Source organism: Xenopus laevis, chromosome 6L (genome assembly GCF_017654675.1).
Source record: "Xenopus laevis strain J_2021 chromosome 6L, Xenopus_laevis_v10.1, whole genome shotgun sequence".
Lineage (NCBI taxonomy): Eukaryota > Metazoa > Chordata > Amphibia > Anura > Pipidae > Xenopus > Xenopus laevis.
Genome location: NC_054381.1, coordinates 29,483,696 through 29,496,496, shown reverse-complemented (window position 1 = coordinate 29,496,496; position 12,801 = coordinate 29,483,696). Strand labels below are relative to the sequence as shown.

The 12,801-nt window shown below is 39.7% G+C and overlaps 1 protein-coding gene across 1 annotated transcript in view; it reads left to right on the top strand.

Moving 5' to 3' along the window:
• The window catches only part of itga8.L (integrin subunit alpha 8 L homeolog), a 126,809-nt gene that overhangs the window by 21,679 nt on the left and 92,329 nt on the right, over positions 1–12,801 (top strand). The window contains exons 3-8 of the mRNA XM_018267300.2: positions 3,956–4,056; positions 5,304–5,427; positions 5,702–5,763; positions 6,015–6,060; positions 7,702–7,827; positions 9,814–9,858. Coding sequence (XP_018122789.1) covers positions 3,956–4,056; positions 5,304–5,427; positions 5,702–5,763; positions 6,015–6,060; positions 7,702–7,827; positions 9,814–9,858 — 504 coding nt within the window. The remainder of the gene's footprint in view (positions 1–3,955; positions 4,057–5,303; positions 5,428–5,701; positions 5,764–6,014; positions 6,061–7,701; positions 7,828–9,813; positions 9,859–12,801) is intronic.

Genomic DNA, 12,801 nt, shown 5'->3' with positions numbered 1-12,801 from the left:
ACACTATCCCACAGACCAGAGCAATTTAACTCAATCAATTAATAATTAAATGTAAAGGGAATACTTTTTTTTGGTTTGAGTGAATGGAGATAAAAGCAAGTCAATATGGCACTTAAGTGATGTGAAAGAGCCAGAGTAACTAGATGTTTCTCTTTCCTCAAGCCCAAAAGAAGTAGCGCATTCACTTATTAATTAATTTCCACCAGTTTAGTCACCCATCCCTTAGATCTGCAGAACGCTGCCTCTTGAACGGGATATATTTTTCAGCTTACAAATATTTTGATTCTCATATTTTCCTCCTTCCGTCATCCTGATGAAGATCCTCCCTGAGATGAATTAGGAAAACTTAGTAAATGGGAACAAAGCTCCTAGTTGCGTGCGGTAAAACTGGTCCTGAAAAAGGAAACAAATGTAAGGCAGCAAATAGATAGAGTTTCTGAGCTGGGGCATATCTGGGCTCGATTGTTTCACTTGCATCCAGTTGATCATAAGGCACACATGGATACTGTTTGTGTTTATGCTCCTAGGAGACATGGAGGTTAATATGAGGGACACCACAACATCAGAGCTCTGCAGAGTACTGTACATACAATTAATGTGTCTGAAACCACTACAAGAACAGTCATTATATTTGAACGCTCTGTAAACAATTATTGGGAATCTTTGAAAAAATTCTAGAAGAGAGAAATGCTATTGTTCTGCAGCTGTTAATGCTGATGGCACACAGGGGCTTTTCATCCAACTAAAAAAAGCATCAGGATTTGCCTCCTGCCGGCTCTTATTCACATACATGGGAAGCACCAAAGAGAGGCACATTTCAGCCCAAAAACAGTGAGTTAGTACTGGTGCTCCTATTCAAGTAAAGGGTGAGGAGTCACGTGCCATGAGTCTCAAATCACAGCTCAGAAGGCAGATAATGGTGACTTTAATATGGTCATGCTTTAGTTATTTGCCCATTTACTTTGTCCATATAGTGAATTTTGTCCATTTTTTAGTGACTTTCTCTACTGATGTAGTAGTGCAGTTGCCGGTATTCTTCCATGCTACTAGACCAGGGATGTCCAACCTCCAGTCCAGTTTGTGAAGTTTATATCACAGTCCAACCCCAGCTAAAGCTAGTGATAGACAGGCTGTGGAACTACGGTAGATGTTTAAAGAGATTTAAGAGTCAGCAATGCACAGCTAGGGCCCAAAAGGTTAAAAATCCATTAAGTAACATATGTTGGGCAATTATATTCCTATAGGGCAACTGGATGCTAATGACAGCCTTCCCTAATAAGCTTCTTTGTTTCTTTCTCGTGCCTCAATAGATGCAGCATGTTTTTGGTTTATGGTTTTTGGTGTATGGCAGCCAGCCTGAGGGCGGTAGAACAATCACACCCTGTGTGCAGAGGAATCTCTTAACGACCATGACTTTTTCAGATACCTTGCATGATATAAATATATAGTAAAGTGCAACGAGTAATAAGAACCTGTTCCATGGTGAATAAACAGTCCAACATCAAGTACAGAGAGATAGAAAATCAGTAACAAATAAAGAATTGTTTGTTTAAATAGGTCCTCATAAGAAATTACATTTATGTGCTTAGGAACGCCCTCCCTGGGAGCTGAATGACCTGGAAATTTCGGGTAAAACCCTACATTTTGGGGAAAAACATGGTGCTCGGAATTGCACTTTACTGGCTGCACCTGCGAATGTAAATGAATAGTTATGGGCGAATAAATTTGGCAGGTATGGATTTTCGGCAAATTTTTTCGCTTCGCTGCCCGCTAATGTGAAACTGCAGCAAAAAATTGCGTGCGTCAAAATTATTTTGACGCCAATTGACTTCAAGCATTTCGTGAATTTCTCGCCGTTTCGAAAATTTTGCGGCGAAACGGGACAGATTCGCCCATCAGTATAAAGGAGCCTTAATGCCTTGCACTTCTTGGTAACTACGTTTTAGTTTAAATCCATTCTTATAGAAAAAACAATCCTACTGGTGTTCAATTTATCTTTAAAACCCAAGTCCTAAACATACCAGGTAATAGACCCCTTGCACTTCCTAAATAGGAAGAACCATAGAATGTTCATATAAATCATTGTTTATATATAGTGAATGATAAACCAAACTTTATTAATACAAGGGAACTTACCTAACTTATTTGACATGGTCTGTGCCAAACTCTTGATGATTTATTGGATGATTGAATGGGGACCATTGAGGGATGTACAGCTTGTGCTGAAGTGAGAAAAATGCAATAGAATTCCTTTATTTGCTCCTTTGACCTGAATGAGTGGATCATTGCTAATTAGATATTCATGTCAATAGAGCATGAGGATCCACTTGATTATTTCCACCTTAACATTAGGAAGTTCCTTCCTCAACCAGAGCGTCCAACCTGCAATTCTCTGGCTGTTTTATTCTAAATCCAACTAGAATCTTGACTTTTCTAATGTATGTAATATTTCCTACTCTTACATTCATCCTCGCCACCTTCCAGCTCTGTATAAAGTCTCCCCTTTTGTTACATGGATATCTGTGAAGAAGCTGTTTCATCTCTACAAGCCATTTGCTTTAAAGCTTTACTACCCCCTTTAATGGGGGGATGTCTATAAAAGGAACTTTGTGCTCGGGGCAATGGGCTGTGGTTCACCTTACACCTACAGGGACGTGTCTTTGTAGTGGAAGGAATGCCACAGCAGACAGATAAACAAGACCACATTTGCTATTTATGTTTTCCGTGAGAAGTTCATTAGCTGAGAGAAGGAACTTATCATAGGCTGGGGCATGTGGGGAGCCAGTTGACTTCACAGAACTCAGGGTGAAAGAATGGAACGTCTGCTTTTTATTAACTCCTGCAATGCATTGTAATTGGCCTGAGCTCTCGACCATATGGTTTGCCTTACAGCTGACATCTGCAAATTGTATAAAGGGCAACGTTAAGGAGTTGTGTCTTACTTTGCACTCCAGTCCCTTATTTTATCCACTGGGCAATAGCGCCGAACATTAGCACTCACTGACACCATACCTTCTCTCACTCAGGGCTTAGAATACTCAGCAAGTCCAGACTTACGTGAATATAAATATCCGTTCAGGGGTTTCTCTTTTGTAATTCAGCAGCTAATATATACTATCAGATCATTGATATTTCCTGGGGCCCGGTGCCAAATTCGCTTTTAAAAAGTCATAGGATGTTGGGAAGCTTACATAATGTCTACTACCTCTTTGTAACTTGCCAGACTAAATCGATATGCATCATTTGTACTTCTCTTATACAATAGAAACGGAATTTCTTTCAAACATGTAAATAGATGTGTGTGTGTGATCTTTAAATAAATATGCTGTAATATACCCAGTGGAAACATATTCTAAAGCTATTTGTGAGGTTAACTTGGGACATATAAAAAAACAAGAAATACATGTAAATTAACAACAGTCCACGGGCCCCAGAACAACAAAAATAAAGCTCCCACATCCCATTCTGTTCTCATACAGTCAGCAGAGACAACTGCGCCTCAATGTTGTCTCAACAACTGAGTAAAACAGTTCATAAAGTAGATACAGAGCATGCAGCTTAGTTGTCTTTAGTTATTAGTAGGCAGTTTTCTCTTCCATTCTTGCCATGAGAAGATTGCTGTCCCAGATATAAAACTTCTGCTCATTCCAGCCCCAAACTGTTGCCCGAGCCATTAAACTACTACTACTTCTTAGGGCAGAGACACACACTGCGATTCGGGGAGATTAGTCGCCCGGCTACAAATCTCCTCTTCTTCGGGGAGACTAATCTCCCCGAACTGCCTCCCCTGCCTTCCCGCTGGCTCGAATGAAAATCTCCAGCGAGATGCCACTTGGGAGCGCTTCGTTTTTCAAAGTCGCCCGAACTGGCATGGGAGGCAGAAATTGCGGAAAGCACTGTAACACGCTGCAGAGATACTGTTTAACTCTTGCTAATATTCTCTTCCCTGTGACAGACAACAGAAACATCAGGTTAAATGGAACCAAACAGCCAGTTGAATTCAAGTCGAACCAGTGGTTTGGTGCAACAGTCCGGGCTCATAAGGAAAAAGTTGTGGTAAGCCGTGTATAATTTATCAGAATGTGGAACCAAGCTGGCAGTGTTTTTGTTGTTGAAGGTTTAATTTACTAAATCATGCAAACTGAGTGTTATTTAAGGGCAAAGAAATGTCCAAAACAGATTAGGCTAAAAACAGGATGCCTTATGTTAAGGGGTAAGGTTTGTAGGTACAGGAGCCACCACAATAGTGAAGGTCCATGCCTCTAACTTTGTCCCATGTGTCTGAGGTGGGGTAAGAAGGAATCCCTATAATTGTGTGGATCCACTAGATCTGGGGTCCCCAACTTTTTTTACCCATGAGCAACATTCAGAAGCAAAACAAAGCATAACAAATGTTCCTGGGTGTTGCAAAATAAGGGCTGTGATTTATTATTTGGTGTAATCTCTGTGGGCTGTCAGACTACAGGAGGCTTTGTTTGGCAGTACATCTTATTTTATTCAACCAAAGCTTGCCTCCAGTGTCGGACTGGAACACCAGGGGCCCACCAAAAAACCTTAGACCAGGGGCCCACTCTCAGTACTATTATTCTTACGTTCCCTCAGACAACCTCTATTCTCCTAGTCTCTTTTCTTTACATACTATAGTCCATTATTCCATCTATTTAGCCTCTTTTTCTCATAGAAATAGGGAATGACCATGAAATAGGCCAAATGTTTAGCAGCATGAGGGCCACTGACACCTGGGCCCACCGGGACTTTTCCTGGTATACCGGTGGGCCAGTCCGACACTGCTTGCCTCCAAGCTTCAAATGAAAAAATAAGCACCTGCTTTAAGGCCACTGGAAGCAACATCCAAGGGGTTGGTGAGCAACATGTTGCTCGTGAGTCACTGGTTGGGGATCATTTCACTATATCATGGAACATGCAACATGCCACTGACTGACTGTTAGCTGAATTCAGCATACATAGACAACATATCCTGTGTTGTTTATTTTACATATATAGATTAGAAAGCCATAGGAAGCAGAATTAATTGTAACCAGCCATATATATAATGAGCCAGGGTACATCTTTCAGTTAACAAGTCGCTGCTTTCTAAGGGGATTTTTTTTCTTTGCTGTGTTCTCTGCCAAAGGAATAATGAATTGCGCTGCCTTCAGGCCTGATTTATTGCACAATGGAAAGAGGATGATCCAGTGCATGGATCTGTGTAATTACTGCATTATTTTGTATTCTTTCCAGAAAACCAGATCCAGGAATGCGGTGCTTCTTGTGTATGACACCTGTACTCTTTTTTTGGACAGGCTTGTGCCCCATTGTATCACTGGAGAAGTGTTAAGCCCGTCTCAGAAAAGGATCCTGTTGGCACTTGCTACGTTGCCATTCAGAACTTCAGTGCTTATGCCGAATACTCTCCTTGCCGAAGTGGTACGTGAAACTGAACATGTATTTCGATTTCTTTGAGAATGTGTGAGTTCAGACACCTTGATATGGATTGAAGTTGCCATGATTGTTCAAAAAAATAAAGGATGTCTGAAATAAATTAAATCTAAAATAATTCATTAATATACTGATTACAGGCTTGAAGAGCATTCCAGCCATCATCTGCCTAGGATAGGATAGGGATAATATTTTTGAAAATATTTCATCCAGTTGTGCAACTTTATATCAAGGATTTATTTGTGACTTTCTTTCTTTCAAGACCTTGCTGATCCTGCAGGACAAGGCTTCTGCCAAGCTGGCTTCAGTCTGGATTTTTATAAGGTAAGTAACACTGTGGCTATCCCAAACCCATAATGCCTTGCCAGGCTTCTCAAGTATTTTCCTTGCTTAGAGATTCCTGGGTTAGAGATGAGTATTTGTATACTTTCTGTACATTTTTGTAAGCAAAATATATCACAGTAGCCACTATTAGGTGCAACCCACAGGCATCAGATTCATTCTTTCCCTTTATATTTAGTAACTAGCAGCAAATAAAGATGGATGTATTTAACAAATCATTTTCTTTTGTCTAGAATGGAGACCTGGCATTGGGAGGACCTGGTAGTTTTTACTGGCAAGGTAAGATGAATGTCATCCAACACAACAAAAAAGAAAGAAAAAAAAACAAAAACACATAAATGTGTTCATATGTATACTCTTTGACCCTGCACACCATGTTTTTGGTTTTTCTGCATTCTATCTAATGGAGGGTGCTGCCATCTATTTGTTTATATTAATGTCATCCAATCAATGCATGTGTCTCTCCCAGTTATACCACTGCTTTATATGTTAAAACCTCCGGTGCTGCAACTTTGGCCTTATGCTGAAGAACCGAAGAAGGACAGAGCTTACCTGAAGGTGTTTGAAACATATAGGGGCAGATTTATCAAGGGTCAAAGTGAAAATTCGAATTTTGAATTCGAATTCTGAGTTTAAAAAAACGAATTTTTGAGTTTATTTTAGTGATTCGACAAGGGAATAGTTAAAATTTGATTAGAATTTAGTACTGGCCCTTTAAAAATTAAAATTAGACTATTCGCCACTTTAAACCTGCCGAATTGCTGTTTTATCTTATGGGGGGACTTCCTTGAATCAATTTGGAGTTGTTTGGAGGCATCCTAAAAATCAAGTTTTCAGTGAAAAACTCGAATCGAATTTTATTCGAATTCGATTCCAGTTTGCGGGTCGATCCCATTCAACCGAATTTAAAAAATTTGATTTTTATTTTGGAAAAATTTCTATTGCTTGGTTATTTTTTTTGAATTTCAAGTTCATGGGAGTTTATGGGAGTTTTTACAAACTCCCATGAACTCGAAATTCTACCCTTGATAAATCTGACCTATAATGATTAGAGACAGCACTTAGTCTGTGCAGTTACTCTTGCAAGGACCGATCACATAGCAGTTTAAATGCAAAAGTGCAGCATAAAATAAACAAATAAAATAATTGGAAAGGCCAATTAACCATACTTATGCTGTAGTGCTGCCAATTTACTACTCATGGCCAATAGACCTCTGTCATATACAGTACTACATAGTCCTTTGATTTTCTGAACCACCAGCAATAAAGGATCTTAGGATGGGAGAGAGAAGTTTCTCTATATATCACTTGGTGGGCTATTGAGCAGTAGAGGCCAGCCATTTGGTCAGTCAAGCCTTAACCTCCTTTACAACAAGTAGATAATTACACACTGGTTTAGAGCAGTGTACAGATCAGAATTACAATACCTTGGTAATTACCATACTCCTGCCATGGAGGCAAATAGTTAGAGGAGCTTAACAGAATGCAGAGAATATAACCCCATTCATAGGTTCTGTTGACTCTTCAGTATTGTTGTGGATCTCTTCCACTTATTGAGGTATTTAATATGAGCATCTGATACTACAACAAGATGCATTCCCATTGGTGAGAAACTTACTTTCGATGATAGCACCTTTCGGTTTAACAGTCAAAATATAGTTTAAAAAATAAGTTGAACTACCATTGTAGAAGGGCATAATGTACTGTTGATGCCCACCTAGATGTACCGACCTCGACAAAGGTATAGGACAGACACAGGTTGCTAGTGAGTGGAACATCATAGTTCAGCTGGCACTGACACTTCAAGAACAAGAATGAGCCAGGTTGTCCCTGGCTGTTTAGTTTCTATTTTTGTGTGCGGTGTTCTCTCATAATATTTATCAAGTGCTTTTCCTTTCTCTGTGACATTTTTCATCCCAGGACAAGTCTTTACAGCCAGTATAGCAGACATAATTAAAGACTATTCCTTCAGGAGCATTGTAAGGAAGATAACGGGCGAGAAACAAACAGAAATGGCACAATCTGCCTATGACGACAGCTACTTGGGTAAGTCACACCTCAATGTCACTATTAGAGTCAGTAGTGGTTCTTAAAGCTGAATTCCATGTCTTTCATTAGTTTTTTGAAAGTTTAAACATATTTTTATGCAGGAAACAAATAGATAAGGTATAAACAGGGGCCCTAGCAAAGAGCCACACAAATTTGGGGGCTTATGGAGCAAGCTTGTGAAGTGATAGAGCTTTGACTTGGCTTTTCCTTGGATTTGGCAGGCCCTGACTCCACCCTAGACTGTGAATTCTCTTGATATAGAATATGATGGAAGAGGCCACGTGGGAGTTGCATAATACAACCCCTGTTTCTTTAAAACATCTGCACCAGCAGGAGTCTGTCTAAAGTTTTTTGGGGGCTGTAATCCAACAACAGCTTGACAGCCATTCCCTTCTGAAGCAGATTATACTGTCCTGGTAGGAGTCCAAAAATGTCCATCCTTATTTATTTTCTTTGTAAATTCCCTTCAACGAGGCATGCTTTGCTGACTAATTTTAGGATGCCTTGAGGAAAGTACTGTACAACAGGTTCCTACAAGGAAAGGTCAATGAAATGACAGAATGTGTAGCATAGCAAGGCAGCAATGGCATTAATGCTCTATATAAACAGGATGCAGCCCGTTTAGATATCGCCTTCCTACTGCTTTATCCCAATCTTGCCAAAATGGTTTATTTTTATACATGAAGGACTTTTTGATTTCCTGAAAAAAATGTTCCTGACAAAAGCAACTGGATGTTTATTATAATCAGTGTTTCTGAATATCGTCTTCCTAATGGTATACAGAGCACTGAGATATATTCTTGGACGGCTTCACTTTGTAGACTCAGAGACCTTTTTTATAGGGTTTTTTTTTAATGCAATCAGTCATTTCTTGGCGGTGGAGCAGAGTTTGCCTTGACAAGAAAGGTACTTTGTGGTTAAGTAGATTGTCTCGTTATATAAAATGAGATTGCAGAATGAATTGACATATACACAACCTTTTGCTGCTGGAAAACTGAAATGCTTGTGTTTTTTTGTCAGTAATAACACTTAGGTAAAATCGATTGCCCCTATTAAAGGTAGTTTCATTTTACAGAACATTTATATTGTTCTAATAGGGAAAGGTGGCCATGCAGTCGGTCTTTTAAACCAATAACTGCAATGTTCATTTTGAATGAATCAGGATTTCAACCACTGAAACAGGTCCAGTTTTTAGGGGGTGAGGAGAAATATCCAGATAAAGGGGGGCATGTAGTGTGGTCTGCAAGTGACTATCTATAGACACAGCAGTGAGATCTTTGGTTGATCTAGTTTTGATCTAGTTTTGATCTAGTTTTGTGAGCATGCCCGATTTAATTCCGACCATCCATCATAGACATTATAGAACAGAAGCTCTTGTAAATTCTGATTAATACTGTGTGCTGACAGTATAAAATGAAGACTTATACAATTGTGGGATCTAAAGGTGCCCATAGACGTAGATTTTTAAAAGTTTTTTTCCGTTATCGTACGACCAAGTGCATCGTGAAATGATTGTTTAAAAGTATGATTTGTCCATCAATGAAAACAACCATTTCAAGTGATATCGTCCAGTTGAACCCAAACCATATGAGGATGTTTTGGGGTCTTACTGATAAAACATCCACGGCCCATTGAGGCCTTTGCTGATGAGATTTTTAGACCTGCCCAAATTTAAATTAATAGATCTCAGGCCATTATTTTTAAACCAACTAAGTGGACCGGCATAAGTGAATAAATGTCCTTCAGAATTGCTGGCTGGAATGTTATGGAATGGATATTCATGAAAAAGCAATAATGACAAAGATACTGTTTGTTCACGTGCATCGTTGAGGTACAAACCTTGATATATCCTAAATACAACCATTCAGCACTTCCTCATCGTCATACATCTTTCATTTGTTTCAAGCCTCTCCTGAGATGTGTCTTTCTATGGAAGCCATTGATTAGCCATTGTCTCTACTGTTTAATTGTCTCCCTGTACAGGATACTCTGTGGCGGTCGGAGAATTTACTGGCGATTCCGAGCAAGGTAAGACAAACCGCAAATCATTGTATGTTCTTAGTGCCGTCTCTCGAGCATCCTTCAGTAGCATTAGTCTGAGAGTACTCTGTTGCCAGCATTAGGTGTATTAAATATTAAAATCTAGGTTATGAGGTGATGAAAGCAGGGATGCTCAAACTGCCACCTAGAGGCTGTAGTTATAAGAGATGCAATTGACGAAAGTCTGGTATAAAACAGATCTATACATTATAGAGGGAGTAATTAAACTCACTCAAACTATTAGACCAGCAGCCCCCAAGCTTTTTTCCCAAGGAAAAAGGGGAGGGGGTCGGGGGAATCAGGAGGGGATCGGGAGGGGGTCGGTGTCCACTTCTGGCGCACCGGCATCAAATTCGTTGAGCCGCATTAATTGGTCGTTAGGTACGGCGGTCCAGTTCAAGACTGTCCGCGGCCCGGTTCTAGGCTGTGGAAATTTGGCCCATTCTCAAATGTAAGAAAGTTTGATTGCGCAGTTCTGTATATTATATTAGTTCTGGTTGTCTCACAAAGTTAATAGGGCACATTTATCAAAAAGGGGATAGTTAAAAAAAATCTGCAAAGTAAGTTGTTTTTTACTACACTGCGTCTGCCTTGGAACATAAAAGGGGTCATTTAATTAAACCCAAAGTGCAAGAGCAATAAGTTCCGCAAAAGGACCATTTTAAAAACACACCCATACAAAAAAAGATAAAATATCAAAAGTATATTATGATGGGCACAGATTAGGAACAAACACCAGTTATTTGCTGTATTATACAAAGTGGGCCCTAAAGCCATAGAGCAGTGATAGGAAAGAGGTGGCCCACTAGCTGGTGGGAGATATTGTTACAATACTTGGAGGGCAGAAGGATGCCCAATTTACCATAGGGGATTTGAAATCCACTAACTCATACAAAGTCCATGCCTGCATCTGAATCTTTAAATATACAGAAGCCAAATATGAGCATTTATACCTGTTCTGAAATAAGTGTTGAGTATATTTTAGTCCATAGGAAGCCTTTTTATTGTTGCTGGCTCTTTATTTAAACGGATTTCATTTTTGGCATTTACATGTTAGTGTCAGTGAAGCAAGACCACGTTTAGGTCTAGTGTAACCGAGCACGATGCCCCTGGTTAAGAGCTACCCAGGCACTGTCTCTTGGCTTTCCGCTGAGCTGCCTGTACCCAGGAGAAGCTTATGAGGCAGAGCAGCCTTTGTAGAAATGATCGTAACAGGAACCAGCTGCAAACAAACCCTGTCTGTGCACTAGACTCGTGCTCGGCAGATGAAAGGCTCTGCTAATGCCACTTCCACCGTATTACAAGCTGTTTTTGATGGGAGATCGCATTGATTGAGTGTGTTTTGGAAATAAACTTCCTTTAAACCGGCCGTCCCCTTGAGTTACTTTTTAATTTAGCCTTGTGGTATCCACAAACCAAAGCCTGTGCTACTTTAACCTCCAGAACAGACCATAAAAGTTGCAAGTGAATAATTGTCCTGAATACAGGAGCCGTTATGGTGCTCTTTTGTCTCGCAAACCTCAGCTATAAAAATAAAATTGCTGTGGATTTAGTTCATAGTTTTGTAAGGCTTAAGGTGTATTATACATGAAACCATAATACCACAATGATAGGAAATCTCTTATTAGCTGCCCTGTATCAATAATACACGCTAACACTTTATTCATCCAACTTTATATAGCTAGAATTGTTGCCTCACCAAGATTTAAGCCCCCCATCTGTCCTTCAAGTTAGGGGACATAGGAAGCCATGTTGGAGTTAGGGAGGAAGATCAGGGCAATGTTGGGACAAAAAAGTACTGTAATCAACATTGTTGTAGCCTGAAAGTTTCCGTAAAGGAACAGTGTTTTAAAGTAATAAAGATATAATTCAGTGTTGCGCTGCACTGGTAAGACTTCTGTGTTCGCTTCAGAAATTATATGGTTTATAAAAATAAGCTGCTGTGTAGCCATGGAGACAGCTATTCAACTGAGAAAAGGCTCAGGTTACACAGCAGATAGAAGATAAGCTCTGTAGAACATAATGGTGTTATCTGTTATCCATTATTTAACCTGTGCCATATAGTCTTTTTTCCATTTCTGCCATTGCAACACAGCAGCTTATTTATATAAACAATAGTAGTGTTTCTGAAGCAAATACATCAGTTTTACCAGTGCAGGGCAACACTACATGATATTTTCATTACTTTTAAGCACTTTAATTTTTTGGTGTTACTGTTCGTTTAAGAGTTTATAAAATTGTGCATAATACAAAGGAATACTTATGTTGGCACAGTTAAATGTTCCTCTGTAAAGGTTTTACATATGCTAATTCCCTCTAATATCTACACAATGGACACAATCTCATTGTTAAAATGCATTCTTAAAGGAACAGAACAATATGACAATATAGTGTACTGTTGCCCTGCACTAGTAAAACTGATGTGTTTGCTTCAGAAACACTACTATAGTTCATATAAACAAGCTGCTGTGTAGCCATGGGGGCAGCCATTCAAGGACAGGCTACACAGTAGATAACAGATACGTTTTAAACTAAAAATCCCATTGTATACAATAGAGGTTATCTGGTATCTGCTGAGTATCCTGAGCCTTCTCTAATTTTTCAACTTTGAGTGGTTGCCCCCATAGCCACACAGCCGCTTGTTTCTATAAATTATAGCTGTATTTCTGAAGCAAACACATCAGTTTTACCAGTGCAGAGCAACATGACATTATATTTTCATTACTTCATTTTTTGGTGTTACTGTTCCCTAAGGGTGGTGGCACACGTGGCTACTCGGGGAGATTAGTCGCCCAGCTACAAATCTCCTCTTCTTGGGGCGACTAATCTCCCCAGAATGCCTTCCCGCTGGCTAGAATGTAAATCGATGGCAAGATAACACTCGGATCGCTTCAGTTTTCCGATGCCGCACAAAGTTTCCTTGTGAGGCAA